This window comes from Patella vulgata, chromosome 7 (genome assembly GCF_932274485.2).
Source record: "Patella vulgata chromosome 7, xgPatVulg1.2, whole genome shotgun sequence".
Lineage (NCBI taxonomy): Eukaryota > Metazoa > Mollusca > Gastropoda > Patellidae > Patella > Patella vulgata.
In genome coordinates, this window is record NC_065885.2 from 1,595,104 (window position 1) to 1,611,435 (window position 16,332).

Genomic DNA, 16,332 nt, shown 5'->3' on the forward strand with positions numbered 1-16,332 from the left:
TATAATTTATAAATATATCTTATATTTTCCCCTTTGTCAGTGGTGTAGGACAATGTATAGTTGTTGGGATGGGACAAAAATCTGAAGTCCTGTGTACACATTGGCGTATACTTTAAAGAATTTTTGACAATTGGAATTCGAAATACATGTAAAGAGTAGGCTGTAGCTCCGCTGACTGGCACAATTTCTCATATACATGTAGCACACTGCGTGTCTGTATTCATTTGCCCAGTCGGAGCAGAAAAGTAGGATGTTAAACCCCATTTCATTTATATATTTATAATAAATACCATCTTTCTTATATCTATAAAAGGGCCTGACAAGGATAGTTGTCTAGTCGGTCAGATGGGACGAGTTCCTTTGTACACATTGGCATGCACGTAAAAGATCCCTTGTCAGTTGGAATTTGGTATAAGAGTACACCATAGTGCCGCTATCCTGGCAAAATTTCCCTCATAGCACACTGTATGGCGTATGCTCATCTTGATTGGCCAACTCAGAGCAGAACAGTAGGATGTTAAACTCTCTCTCTCTCTATAGATATATTATTGTTTATTTATATAGATACCATCTTTCTTTTATTTATAAATATATTATTGTTTATTTATATTTTTAGGTGTAAAACATACGAATATAATCTGTGACTCATGTCGTAAACAAGGTATACAGGGAATGAGGTGGAAGTGTAATAAATGTCGTGATTTTGATCTGTGTACGTTATGTTATATGGCTGATAAACATGACTTGGCTCATTCCTTTCTACGTTTAGATTCAGCATCCTCTAAAGGGTAAGTTACAACATAATCTCTTTCATGTTGTGGGGGGGGGGGGGTGGATGGCCGAATGGTTAGTACATGTGTGCTGTACCCTGAGGTCTATCATAGAGTCAACTGGCATGGTTTCTACTCGATTGTTGTACATGACAAGGAGTAGGGTCTCCTGTCCAATCTCGTGGGTTTTCTCCGGGTCCTCCGGTTCCCTCCCACTGCTAAAGAACGCTACGCGCAAGCCAATTATTGTAATAAAATTTAACCATATGTGAGTCCTGAAATGACTTAGTTTATATCGAGTGGATGTTAAACCCCATTTCCCTCTCTCTCCCTTCACGTTGTGGCTCGGTGAGTAAGACGCTGGCTCACTAACCAGAAGGTCGCACGTTCACTCCCATGGTGCAGGATGGAGTGCCAGGCAAGGATAGTGTCTAGTTGTTCAGATAGGATGGAAAACTGTGGTCCTGGGTATTGATAGCCGTGTGTGTTAAAGAACCCTTGTTTGTTGTGTTGAGACTTTCTGTTCTGTATTTAAATAGGCTGTTTGGGTGGTCTAGTGCTTTAACGTGTGAAATCATAAGGTCTGTCATTGAGTCAATTGGCGTGGTTTCGATTCCCTGATTGTATATGTACTTGACAAGGAGTAGAGTCGCCTGTCGAACCTCGTGGGTTTCTCTGGGTCCTCTGGTTTCCGCTAAAGATCATTACGCACAAGCCTATTATTTAAATACAATTTAGTCCCGAAATGACCTAGTTTGGATAAAGTGGATGTTAAACACCATTTCTCTCTCTCTATTTCTCTCTCTATGCAACTATTTCAAGCTCTGGTGGCCTATCATCATTTTATTTTCAAATTTTTCAGTATAAAAGTGGCAAAGAGAGGATTAAGTGGTAAAATGAAATTATATGGAATATTTAACCAAGCGAGGGTTGTGAGGGGTCCAGATTGGGACTGGGGTAATCAAGATGGTAAGTATCGAGCTAATCTATTAATAAAATAAGAACATTGGGATTTATACCAACCTGTTTCATGCCTAGTATACGACAAGGAGTATGGTCACCTGCCGAACCTTAACAGATCCTAATGCATAAGTGAGTTATTGAAATAGTTAGTTCAGTCTGTAAGATGCTGGCTCGCTAACGAGATCGTCAGGAGTTGAATCTCGGTGTTGGTTAAAGACCCCTATGCGCAAGCGAATTATTGAAATAAAATTGAACCATGTGTTAGTCCCGAAATGACCTAGTTTGTGTTGACTGGCCGTTAAACCCCATTTCTCTCCCTCGGCTCACTAACCAGAACCTCAGGGGTTGGATGGGACAAAAACAAAACCAAGGTTCCATTTACACGGTAGTGCACGTACTAATAGCACCCATTGGAATCTGACAAAGAGTACAGGTGATAATGTTCCTTTTTGGGCAAAATTTCCCTCATTTTATTTTTGTTTTGTGTTTTTATTTTACAGGAGGTGAAGGGAAGGTAGGAAGGGTAACAGATATCCGTGGTTGGGATTCTGAATCGGGACGAAGTGTCGCTCATGTGACATGGGGGTCTGGTTCTACTAATGTTTATAGGGTCGGACATAAAGGGAAGGTGGACATTAAATATATTCAAGCTGCTGATGGCGGAGATTTTTATCCCGATCATTTACCTGTATTAGGTAAGTTAAAGTTACAATGTCTGACCTAGAGTTATACCCCTTGATATTGAACCTTGATAACAATTTTCATTTTATCGCATTGAAATTTGTTCGGTTGGATGAAAGGAAGATTCCTATTGATTTTAGATCAATACTGATCCAGAGTTATGTTTCTTTATGCTACAATTATCATTCAATTTGGTAAAATGAAAACTCCAAAAGCAACGGATGGTTACAGGATGATCACATTACTATATTATTTGATTTGTTTCATGTAGTTCTACAATTGCTTACTTTTTTCTGTGGTGTCCATTGTCTTTACTTTCTCTAATTGTTGGGTTGTTTTTATTTCTCTGTTTAGGAGAATTTACAGAAACAATTTTACCTGGAGTACCATGTCAATTCAAGGTCAACGATAAAGTCATATGTGACCTTGACCCAGAGTTACTCAAGGCTATGCAAGAAGGTCATGGGGGCTGGAACCCAAGAATGGCAGAAGTAAGTCTATTAATATAAGTTTGAATGTTTAGGTAATATTTCCCAAGAAACGTGTTTTGCCTGGTTACCTTTTGTCGCAACTGGTTACAAAAATAATTGGGTATATACAGTTTGTTCCAATTATTTTGGACCAAAATTGATTATTATTTATTGACAGTGGGTAAAGTTGATAATTATTGATATATTATTTATTGACTGTATATAAATATTATTTATATTAACAGTATGTAGCTAAAGTTGGTACAGTACATAGAATAACAGAACGAGGAGATGTTCGAGTACAATATGATAATTGTACAAATAGATGGACATTTCATCCTGGGGCATTAAAAAAGGTAATTCACAATATATCTTCTATAATCATGTTATATTGGTAATTGATTGGCTCAATACACAATTTCTATAGTAAATCAATCACTGGTTTTATTCTAAAAACACAACGTACTTGATAACGATAAGAGAATACTTGTCGAAACGTTGTGCTTTTAGAATAAAACCAGTGATTGTCTCCCATATAAAATGTGTTCTGTTAATGTGTTTCTCAATCGCTAAATGTCACGTAAAGATTAGATTAACACTCAGTAGTTAAGGTGCTGACTTGCTAATCAGGAGATCCCAGTCGATCCTTGTTGGTTGTCAGAGGAGAAAATTCATTTGTTTTTATACTGTTATATAGTGATAAGTCTAGTTACATAAGTAGTTAATTGTGGTCTGAATCTTAGTTAAGCTTGAAAGAGTTACCTCCCTTTAACTGTCTTTGCCTTTGATTTATAAAAAGAATTATTGATGTTTCTACTTTGTATGAGTGATCTGCCCTTGGGGGAAGAGAATAAACATGTGGATCATTGAATGGTGTTTTCTTTATTGAGATTGAGAAATAGTGACACCCCCAGTGGGATTAAACCCACATAACATGGTGGAGATGCCAGATCTTTCCCTGAAGTAACTTTATAGTCATTGAATTTGAGTGGATGCCATGACTTTTCTTTGATTGAATTGGATTTGATTTTTATTTTGTGCCAGCCAAACTCGCCTGGTTTGAGTCAAGCCCAGCTTTAACTTTTCAGGCTGCTTACAGCTTAATTAGGCCTATCACTGTGAATATTCGCATTGTCATTGTGCGAAAAGACAATTATTGTGCCTATTTGTGGTTGCAGTTTGACTTTGTTCAAGAACATTTTTATCATTTTCATTGTGAAATTTTGGTGAGGTATCCTAGTTCGTTTGTAGTATTCCACTTCATTGAATTATTAGCCTAGATCTAGACATGAACACTGCCAAGAATCAGTTAGACCTAATTTAGCCTGTCATGCCTTTTATAAACATTAAAGCAAAGATGCAGTAATATGAATGATGACGAATGAAAATGATTACAAACTTTTGTGTAGATGAGCTCAGATCAGATCTTATTTACAAGCTGAACAATTTCAACTTCCAGTTTTTAAAATCATTGAATGTGTGCTGTGTCCAGTGACATTTGATTCATTTTCAACTCCCTAGCGATTCCTGTTACATGTGCTGTTTCGAAAGGAGTGCAGTGACATTTTCATCCATTTTAGCTTTTATAACAACATTAATTTGATATTCTGTGTTTTATAAAACTATTAATTTAATTTACAGAACTGTTTAGTAATATTTAGTCAATTTGTCCAAAACTATATTGTCAACTCCTTGATATGTAATATTTGTTTTCTTGTAGGAATCAATTGCATGTTACTAATCAAAATTTCTTTTCAGGTTTAAGTTTTATGATTTAAGTGTAGGCCTATTCTTTTATGTTATTTTTTGGCCTAATATTTCTCTTCTTATTATCTGCAATGGAGAAAATGATTGATCGGTTCGATGGGTCTGTTATTGATAGGGATACTGCAAGAGCCCACATTCTTAGCTTTGAGGATTACCTCAACCATCAAGATATTGCTATTGACGATGAAGAATTTGAGCACATATCACAACTGTTTAAGCAATCGCTCAAGGGCAAGGCTCGTCTTTGGATAGAGGACATTGAATTTGATTCTTACGCTAGTTTGAAAGACCAGTTCATTGACAAGTATTCCTCAACTAAAACTAAACTTGGATTGTGTAGCCAATATTCCAATATTCAATATGATTGTTCATTGTCACCTAGTGACAATTTAGATAAAATCAAGAAATTAGCGAATCAGTTAGGTTATAATTTGTCACAAGTTAGGGATAAATTTATATCTATTTTACCAACCAACTGTAAACAGGCTGTTATTATGGCAAGTTCAGATGACACAACTGCACAAGCACTTGCGTTTCAAGCTCAACGCTATTTTGATGTGGGTAGTAATTCATCACCAACTACAGCTGTTAAAGAGGTTTCCTTTAATTTGTCTGAGAATTTGTCCAGTTTACGATTGCAATCCCAGAATTCCCATAGTCCCCAAAGGAGAACCCCAGCACATTCTGATTCCAGCAGAGACAAATCTCATTCACCTTTCCGGGTTCAACGACCTAAAAGTCCCTCAAATTCTAGGCTGCGCAATTCACAGTCACCCTTTAGAAATAACAGTCCAATACGTCAGTCGAGGCGTGTTATATTTTGCGATTATTGCCTCAATCCGGGTCACACATGGAGATCCTGTTTTGCTCGGCAAGATGATCTTATGAGTAGGCGTAGACATTTGTCACACTCTTTCAACCCTACTAGTTATCAGTCACCTTATACGTCAGATTTTCAGTCGCAGCCTTCTGCTGTTGACAGACAGGGTTTTCGACAACCTGGTGGATCATCTAGGCCACAACGCTCAGATCAACGCACACATAGTTCTCGCAAGGATTTTTGAATAGGGGAATATTTGATAATAATGCTCCACAAATATTCCCCCAACTCAATCATCTAGCCAAACATGTTTCAAAGGACATTAACTCGGATGTCATTCTTCAGTTAAGTCCCTTTAATTACTGTAAGGGTAGTTTATCAGATAGAAAATCTGTGCTTATTTTATTTGATAGTGGTGCTTCTAAATCACTTATTTCACAATCCGTTGTTAATTCTTCTCCTTATTTGTCAAGTTTACCTGTACATAAGTTAGAAAAATGTTTGGAATTTCGTATGGGTAATGGTCAAATGTTAAGTTGTTCAACTTTCATGTTTATACAAGTCGTTATTCAAGGTTATTCGTTTCATTTAAAGGTTTATGTTGCCCCACATTTAGTGGGCATTGATCTTATTTTTGGTCAGGATACCTTATCAGAGTTACAAGGTTCCTTACATTTTGAGGATAATGTATTTCGGTGTAAGCCTAAAAGAGTCAACTTTTCCCCAACACACAATGTGTACATTAAGCCAGGTCATACACGCTATGTCGCCTTATATGGTCATGTCCCAGGTCTTTATAGGAATCGTGAGGTCCTTCTTCAGAAGAGATCAGATAACACATGTTCATCGTTTATACTCGCTACTTTACAGCGTAACAGAGCTGTTGTTCCCATATCAAACCCTGGTAGTAAAACTCTTCACCTTAGGCAATCTCATCCTTTGTTCTATTTCAACACAGGTACTGTTTTTGTGTGTGATTCCTCAGATTTTGTTCAACGTGCAGAACAATATTCCCACCTTAAGAAGGATGATCCTTTATTGCAGTTATCAGAAGATGAGATTTTACAACAGCAAATTAACTTGTATGATAATTGTATTTTGTCACCTAATGAGGAGAAAGATTTTCAAAGACAACTATCCCAAAGCAGAGAAGCATTCAGTCTTTATGGTGAGATTGGCCATTGTTCTAACATTGAAGTTGACATTAATGTTAATGACCCTCGTCCATTTTATATTCGTCCATATCATACCACTGAATCAGATAAAGAGGTTATCGATGCTGAACTTGATAAATTAGTAAAATTGGGTATTATCGCCGAGGGTCACCAATCGTACACCTCTCCTGTTTTAATTCTCCCTAAAAAGGGAACTACAGATAAACGTGTTGTAGTTGACTTTCGTCACTTAAATAAGCGCATTAAGAGGTATAACCATCCATTCCCTTTATTATCATCTACCTTGCAAAGAATTGGTCATGCTAAACCCACAGTTATCAGCTGCCTTGACCTTAAGTCTGCTTTCTTTTCTATGCCCCTTTCACAAAATGCTCAACAATACACGGGTATATCGTCTTATCACGGAGGTCGCCACTTTTACTTCAAGCGCTTAACACAAGGCTTAAGTGTATCCCCTGCTATTTTTCAAGCCGAAATTGATAGGATTCTCTCTCAAGTACCTGACAGCCGTCATTACTGTATTGCTCATCACGACGATATCATTGTATTTAGTAAGGATGTCCAGTCACACAGTAGTCACTTACAGGCTGTCTTTCAAGCACTTATTGATAATGGACTGAAGATTTCTCCTCGTAAATGTTCGTTCTTCAGAAATCAAGTTGTGTACATGGGTCATTTAATTAAGATTAATAACGAAGGACTTGTTACCCTCCAACCATTGGCAAATCGTTGCCAGGCAATTCAACATCTTGTTCGTCCTAAGTCTAGTAAAGAAGTTCGCAGGTTTATAGGAGCCGTTAACTATGTCTCAAACTTTCTGCCAAGGCTACAAGAAGTTATGCAGCCCCTTCATCAGATTTCTTCCAAGAGATCTAAATTTTCATGGACCGAAGAACATGAAAAGGCTTTTCAAGATGTAAAATATCTTCTTACTAACCCACCTGTTTTGTACCTCCCGACTGCAAATGGTCCCTTGAGTCTCTATAGCGATACATCTCGATCAGCTACTGGATCGTACATTACACAAATCATAAATGGTAAGGAGCGCATATTGGGTTATTATTCTAAGAAGTTACCTCCGGCATGTAAGAATTACAGTGTTACCGAGTTGGAAATGTTTGGTCTTCTCATAAACATCACAAATTTCCAGTACTTACTCAAAGGAGTTGAGTTTACTGCTTATGTTGACCACTCTGCAATAGTTCAACTTCTGTACTCCAAGAAAGAGCCTTGTTCTCAACGTCTCACTAAGTTAATTGTCAAACTATCCCAATATTCATTCAAAATCTTCTATAAAAAGGGAACTGAATTAGTCTTAGCAGATTTCTTATCAAGGAGTTCAACTGATACAGACGATGAAATTGATCAAGTTGTGCCCACTGCTTTTACCCTTTCTGAGCTCGCATTTCCTGTTACTCAGTCAGCAAGTCGCCCGGTTACACGGCAATATGCAAAACAGAAGCAAATCGCCATTCCCGAACTCTTCCCCAAACCTTCCACACGCACTACTACCGTTAGTCAACCAACTTCTAGTACTTCAACTGAAATCCCCTCTTCCATTGTGTCTTCCAATAATATCTCTTCACAGTCAAGGAATTCTAGAACTCACCAGTCAAAATCTCAACAGAACTCTTCCATTCCCCTTCCCTATATACGCCAACCAAGCCAGAATGCTGTCCCACCTAAACCACCACCAGTTCTCGCCGACACACAAGTATCTTCCTCTAATGATTCTATACCTGAATCTCGTCTGGTCGATAAATCAGTAGACATTGATATAGATGGTGATACTCCCATTGATCTCTGTATTCCTCCCAAACCCCTCATCCACAATTGTGAACGGCTGGTCACTAATCATTTCCCAAGACAAGCTGAATTGGATAAGTTGTACAATGTTATTAAGCGTAAAATCATCAGAGACTATAATTTGACATTCGATCAAAATAAGCTTCGGCTTGAACAAGCGTCTTCTCCCCAATTTAAGCCTATCTATGATTATTTGTCCCACAATATATTGCCCAGTGATCGCAAAGCTGCGAAACGTCTCAAACTCCAAGCAGAAGAGTACATTTTAGCAGAGCATATTTTATTTCGTCTTCTCCTACCCAAGGATGATCGCTTTACTCTTCAACTTGTCATTCCTGAGTCAATGTGCACAAATTTGATACATCAGTATCATGATAGCCAGTTGTGTAATCATCAGGGAATAGTTCGGACTTATTTGACTATGCGAAAGCTCTTCTACTTTCCCAACATGTTTCAGAGGATCGCACAGTACATTAATACATGTTCTACTTGCCAGAAATTCAAACCCAAGACAGATAAAACCAGAACATTTCATCCTAGGATACCTGAAGAATACAATGTTTTTGACAAACTTAGTATTGATTTCAAAAGCATGCCTGCATCCATCTCTGGTTTTAAGCATCTTCTAGTTATATGTGATGAGATTACTCGCTTCATCATTTGCGTCCCAACTAAGTCAGTTGACGCCGAAACAGTGTGTGAAGCTTTAATCCAGAAAGTAGTCTGTCTCTTTGGTCCCCCATCTGTCATAGTAACAGATGCAGCTGCAAGTTTCATCGGAAAATTGGTTACCTCTCTTTGTACAACACTTGGTATTAGTCAAAAAGTAATTAGTGTTGCAAATCATGGTAGTCTTCTGGCAGAACGCCACATTAGATCAATCTCTGATTTTCTCAAGGTTAACTTAAATCAGTATGGAACTGATTGGGTCAGATATGTGTCTCCCTGTTGCTATGCTTACAATTCTTTTGTTTCACCACAGTTAGGTGACTTTTGCCCTTACGAGTTGGTATTTGGTAAGAAGCCCAAAAACCTTACCCATCTTCGTTGGCAATTCGATGGAGTTTGTCGTTCATATTTCGAGTATGTTTCCCATTTAAAGGACAAGTTTGATCATATTTCTAAGACTATGCTTGAATTACAAAGATGTCAACAGGAATCTCAGAATATCAGTATTGCACACACCCTCAGTAAAAATCCTATTTACGGATTGGGCCAGTTAGTTTATGTACTCAAACCGTCATCATCAAGCCTTACTTCAAATTCACGTAAAATCAAAGCTGATTGGTGTGGTCCTTTGGTTGTGCATCAAATTCTTGATCGAACCCATTACGTTCTCTCTACGTTGGATGGTAAGGTCCTACAGGACGTCTATTCGATTAATCGGTTAAAACCATGTTTTGTTAGGTCTCCTAATTTTGAGACAAAAATTACCCACATTGATCAACTTCAGAAAGAGTTAGGTAATATTCCTAACAATGACAATCTTACTGTTTTAACTGAAACTAATCAATGTTTCATTACGGATGAATGTGATGTTATCTTACCTAGATTTGATGAGAGTGATATTGTTTCTAATAGGTCTACAAATCCTATTAATATTTGTCATTATCTTCCAAATAGTACAAATAATCATAATATTGCTTATGTAGATAAGTTATCACACTATCAGTTATCAGAACAATGTAAGATGTTACAGGAAATGTCTAATGTGTCTTCTATGGAACTGCATAAAGCTAGGTTCAAATGTGGTTCATTGCAAGTTTTGATAACTACCTCTAATGTCAAGAAAGGTCAAACTTCTTCCTGGATACCAGTTAACTCATCTCCTGTTTTGTTTAATGTAGCCAATGGACTTATCAATGATAATAAACTACAAGTAACTGGTAGCCTAAGCAAATATCAAACCTTGTTATAATAATTATTGTTTTACATTCATTTGAGGATTATAACATAAGTGTTATTCTAACATCTCTGAATCGTGTTTATTCATAGACCCACCTGTATCGCATATTTTAGAGCAATCTTTTCTTGGTAATATATACTACATGCTTTTGGGGGTTTTGGAGCACTTGAATAAACCTATTCTGATTTGTTTACTCATTTTTTTTGATGTCTTTGATTTGTTCAAAGTTTCATGCCTTGTAATATATGTTACACATTAGTATTTTTAAGCACTTATACAAACATAGATGATATGTATTGTCAAACTATTTTTTCCAAAAACTGTGTTTTTGACTTAGGAGGGAGGGATGTTATATAGTGATAAGTCTAGTTACATAAGTAGTTAATTGTGGTCTGAATCTTAGTTAAGCTTGAAAGAGTTACCTCCCTTTAACTGTCTTTGCCTTTGATTTATAAAAAGAATTATTGATGTTTCTACTTTGTATGAGTGATCTGCCCTTGGGGGAAGAGAATAAACATGTGGATCATTGAATGGTGTTTTCTTTATTGAGAGTTAAAGATTGAGAAATAGTGACACCCCCAGTGGGATTAAACCCACATAACAATACACCCAACATGGAAAAATGTTTGTAAATTTTTTTTCAATGTGGCCTTCCCTGGTCAGTGGTTCAGGACGCAGGATCTGGCAAGGTCCAATATACTTGTTGGCATGTATATAAAAGGAATGAAATGGGGTTTAACGTCCTGTTCTGCTCCGACTGGAAAAATGAAGACAAGCATCCGCGATGAGGGAAATTTTGCCTGGACAGCAGTGCTAATGCCTACTCTTATATAAAATCCCAATTGTCACGATTTCTTTTACGTGCATGCTAAGGTGTACACGTGACCTCAGTTTTTCGTCCAATTCAAACGACTATACATTGTCCGTGCCAGGCCCTCCATCCTACACCACTATCAAGGGGGAACCACACTTGTAGTACCATAGGTCTTTTGTCAGACGTGGAGAGCGGGCATTGAAACCGGTCGCCACATCCTACATACGACCCATGCACCTTTTCTTACTACATATTTCTGTAGCCTTGTGATCGTCTAGAATTTGTTTCTAGCTGTCTTTACTTCTGCTTCACGTTGTGTATTTACTTCTTACATATTCTTAAGACGTTTGTCTTACCAGGAATAACAATGCAACAGTTCACTTCTACATTTTGTATAGCATAGCCGAATACATGTACACAAGCACAGATTACAATACAAGCTAAAACCATTTCTCAACCCTAGCCAGCCTCGCGGCTGTCTACGAACTCAGATGGAACCTCTCTGTAATCTAACTTAAAACTTTACTATGATTTCTTTTATAAGACTCCGGCATAGCACGCACAGAAAGCCTGTTCATGGCCCTGAACCTGTGCAATTAACGATATGATTGGTTAAATTAAACCCAATGACGCAATTAGAATAATTCCACTCACGTGTAATTTGGTGGTATATTATTGACACATGTTTTGGCTAAATAGCTCTTTTTATGTGTCAACTGTCAATTACAGACTAAGTTGATTTAGTACACACTATATATAATATATATGTGAATATGTGTGAAACTATCAATTTGCCAAATATATTAATTAATGAAATATAAAGTCATCTTATTTCTCTATTCTTTGTCTATAAATTTAAAAACAATGTCGCAACGACGATAGTGCGACAATCTGGGGAAATTCAAGTGAACTTCCTTGGCCAATGCAAGGATCAAACACGGGACAGCCTGGTTAGCGAGCCAACATCTTACTCACTGAGCCACAGTGGTTCAGATAAGTATTATTCTTTGAGAGGTGTTTAGTAACTGGGTAGATAAATAAACTACAACACATACTTATGGAAAAAACAGTTACTGATTTACTTGGGCGACGTTTCCAAGAGTATTCTCTCAACGTTATCAAGCTATTCAGTTAGTTTTTCTAGATTATCATCCTCTTAGAGTCCTTTGAACTTTTTGTTGTCCTGTATGGTTTCATGAATTGTTGTTATAGTTTTTCTGTATATATTTGCCTCACTTTCTTATATAACTGTATTAGTGTGATAACGTTGAGAGAATACTCTTCGTAACGTCGCCTGAATAAATCAGCTGTTTTCGATGCCTCATAGCTCATTATTATTGTTTTATTCAGGTAATGAGATTTGGAGCAGGTGATTTTGTGAAGATAAACGATGACATGAAGATAGTTAAAGAATTACAGAAAGATCATGGTGATTGGACAGAAAATATGAAACAGGTACGTTACACCATCTACGTTCCTAGATCGTTAGTCTAAAATATCTGAACAGAATTAAGTGAGGAGAATTTGATATGAGAATATCTGATTGACTTCAAATTTATACACAGTGTTTATTGTCATGGGACGAAGAATCCTATTGATTTTCATTGATTTCTGATAATTACTGCCAGAGTTATGGCCCTTGATCACTTTAAAATATTTTGTGGACGCTCTAGACGCAAATATCTGACTTTTAATTTATGCACAGTGTTTATTGTCATGAGACGAAGAAGCCTATTGATATTTTAACAATTTATGGCCCTTGATTACTTTGGAATATTTCTTAATCAAATAATGAGTTGTTTCTCGCATGATCAGGTATTGGTGTCTTTTAAATGCTCCATTTACCTACAAAAATAATGAATATGCAAAAATTTTGTGGACTGCTAGGACATCATAGCTTCTGTGGGCGTATGTTATGTTGCCTGGCAACCTTTTTGCAATTAGTTAGACTAGGATTGGTCCCACACACCTTACAGGTAATAACTGTTTGTTTTTTTAGACATTGGGTAAAAAGGGTCAAGTTGTGAAAATATATCAAGATGGTGATCTACGCGTACAAGTTGGTAATATAACGTGGACGTTTAATCCTGCGTGTTGTACGATAATACCACATGGTGAACAGGAGATGAACAACACGATGGGTAATCAGGGTCTGGAGAGAGATGAATTAGAAAGAAATGGTAAGATAAGATAAAACATCCACAGGTAGCAGCTTACAAACATCACATTACAGCAAATATACAATTACAAACATCACATTATTACTGCAAATATACAAGTACATATATCACGTTATTACAGCAATTAAATCAATCGCATTATAACAGCCATTACATAAATCACATTATAACAGTCAGTACATAAATCACATGATTACAACAATTACATAAATCACATTATTACAACAATTACATAAATCACATTATTACAACAATTACATAAATCACATTATGTCGACCATTACATAAATAAATTGATGAAATTGGTAATTAGCATACACTGTAACCACGGGTATCATTTAATCTTGTGTATTTAACTCTAATTTCTTTTACATTCATTCAATATCAAATCCATGGTTAAGAATTTGGAAAAAACAATAGATTATGCCCAAGACTGATAAATGGCGCTGGCATGTATTTATCATTTGTTCATTTCATCATATCTTTTTTAAAGGAGCTAAATCTCTATTCTTTGGCACCTAGAAATTGACACAAATGGGTCGCAACGCATGTAATATGAATGTATATAAACTGATTTACATTCAGTCGTTTCTGTTTTTACTGCAATTTCTAATAAGTTATGGTTGGCGAATAGTCTAAATTGAATGTCAGTCTTTGGCGTCTTATTATTCTAGTCTAAACCGGTAGTATTCTCCTGTGGGATATGGTTAGCCTCGTTCACTGAGTCGCTTCATTACAAATGGCGCTCGAAAGCATTCTGGCACGCGATTCATGTGTCAATTTTATAATTTTCATTTTGTCTAAAATATTGAATATCAGAAGCCCAAATTGACCAATGAATTGTGTTTGCAGTGTTGAAGACTTCAGATGATACTGAGTTAAAGACTTACCTCCTTTAGTTTGCATGGTGTTCATCGACGTTAAGACTAATTTTTCTTTCCTTTCTACAGCTTCAATGACAACATTGATGGATCAGCTTTCTGATTTTCATATAAATACGGGAAAAGAGACGGGACCAGATCGATTGGTTCGTGAAGCAGCTCAAGGTCATCTAGATATCGTTCGTGAAATAATTACAAAACATCAAGAAAAGGTGGGTATCAATTAGAGTATTATAAATCTTTATTTCATTCAGGTCTTCGTCTGTCCAACTGCGTGGGTTTTCTCCGGGTTCCTCCCACTGCTAAAGATCCCTATGTGCAGGCAAATTAATGAAATGAAATCGAACCATATGTTAGTCCCAAAATGACCTAGTTTGTGTCAAGTGGACTTTAAACCCCTCTCTCTCTCTCATTCAGGTTTTTTTTTTTTTTTATGAAATTAACACCAACAAATTTGGCCCAGCATGTTACCTAACATCTGCTTCCAGTGAGTGTGATATCACAAATAAATTGTACCTAATAAACTAACCTGTAATAATGCCTGTCGTGATTGCGAGGTCAGTTCAGAAGATGTAAAAAGGAATTCACAGCCCAGATCCTAGTGACTCTATGTACTCCTATATTTGACTGGTTTTATTGTTTTCTAGGTTAATGAATTAAGTTCTGGTAAAACAGCTTTACAAGTTGCTAGTCATCAGGGTCACCGTGATATTGTGGCGTTATTACTTGCAAATGGCGCTAATCTTGAACTACAAGATGAAGATGGCGATACGGCATTACATTATTCAGCTTTCGGGTAAGACCAAATATTATTGAATGAAATAGGGTTTTAACGCCCTACTTATCAGAACCGACCATACAGAATGCTATGAGGGTAATTTTACCAGGGCAGCAGTGCTACGTCCTGCTCTTATTTCTAATTCAAAAAGTGCTTTTACATACACAGCAATGGGGGGTTTTTTTTGGCTCATCTGAGTTAATAAAAGTTTAAAATCGTTTGAAATCTATACAGTGGTGATTAGATATCTCAATTCACTCTAATAAAGCTACTTGAATAGAGAGTGATCACCATTTTGTAATGTAACTGTTTGTTTTATGTTCATGACAACTGTAATTTATGCCGAGGGAGAACTAACAACAAACTGATTCATCGAACTGGCCATAAAAAACCATAAGTATCTACAATTTCCCCTGAGTTTCGACGTATACAATGGTTATAATATGTGTTTAAATCATGAATTCAAAATACATTGAAATGTGGTTGTATATTGTCATCGCCCCCGTCCATCTGTCCGTCCGTCCGTCCATCTGATTACTTAATGGGTTGTTACTCTTAATCAAGTTTTCATGTGTTTTAAATGTTTTCATAACCGATAAAAAAATATATGCGACGGCCCGAACAACTAAGTTGCTGTGGGCGTATATTTTGTTGCTTGGCAACCTATCTTTTTAATTTATTTAGGAATCTGTCAGAAGTAATTATACAATGATAAGATAATATGTGATTTTTAATTTGTGTAGGAATCAGTCAGAAGTAATGGAGATATTATTAAGTCGTGGAGCTGAGATTGATGCGTTAAATAAAGGAGGTTGTAGTACTTTACATGTGGCCGTCAACAAACAACATCTGGACTGTGTTAAAGCTTTAATTAAATGTGGATGTAATGTCAATATACAGGTTAGTGACTAGCCTGTTAAATATAGACTCAAGGCTATTCTATTTATATTGTTGAGTCAAGTGGCGCGGTTTCGATTCCCCACGGGGGGGTTGGATGTTTAGCATGTGCGCACTTTATCATTGAGTCAACTGGCATGGTTCCGATTCCCTGCTTGTACGTGACAAAGAGTAGGGTCGCCTGTTCAGCCTTGTGTGTTTTCTCTGGGTCTTCCGGTTTCCTCCCACTGCTAAAGAGCCCTACGCACAAACGAATTATTGAAGTAAAATTGATCCAGATGTTAGTCCCGAAATGACCTAGTTTGTGTTGAGTGGACATTAAACTCCATTTCTCTCTCTCTCTCTCTCTCTCTCTCTCTCTCTCTCTCTCTCTCTCTTAAGTCTAGTGGCGTGGTTTCGATTCAGTGCTTGTATGTGACAAAGA

General features: G+C 36.9%; 1 protein-coding gene across 2 annotated transcripts in view; it reads left to right on the plus strand.

Moving 5' to 3' along the window:
- The window catches only part of LOC126828645 (E3 ubiquitin-protein ligase MIB2), a 38,762-nt gene that overhangs the window by 13,524 nt on the left and 8,906 nt on the right, over positions 1-16,332 (plus strand). For both annotated transcript variants that reach the window (XM_050558534.1, XM_050558533.2), the window contains exons 3-12: positions 617-788; positions 1,633-1,739; positions 2,234-2,428; positions 2,769-2,905; positions 3,130-3,240; positions 12,523-12,627; positions 13,172-13,352; positions 14,303-14,445; positions 14,881-15,029; positions 15,755-15,911. In XM_050558534.1, the coding sequence (XP_050414491.1) occupies positions 617-788; positions 1,633-1,739; positions 2,234-2,428; positions 2,769-2,905; positions 3,130-3,240; positions 12,523-12,627; positions 13,172-13,352; positions 14,303-14,445; positions 14,881-15,029; positions 15,755-15,911 (1,457 nt within the window). The remainder of the gene's footprint in view (positions 1-616; positions 789-1,632; positions 1,740-2,233; positions 2,429-2,768; positions 2,906-3,129; positions 3,241-12,522; positions 12,628-13,171; positions 13,353-14,302; positions 14,446-14,880; positions 15,030-15,754; positions 15,912-16,332) is intronic.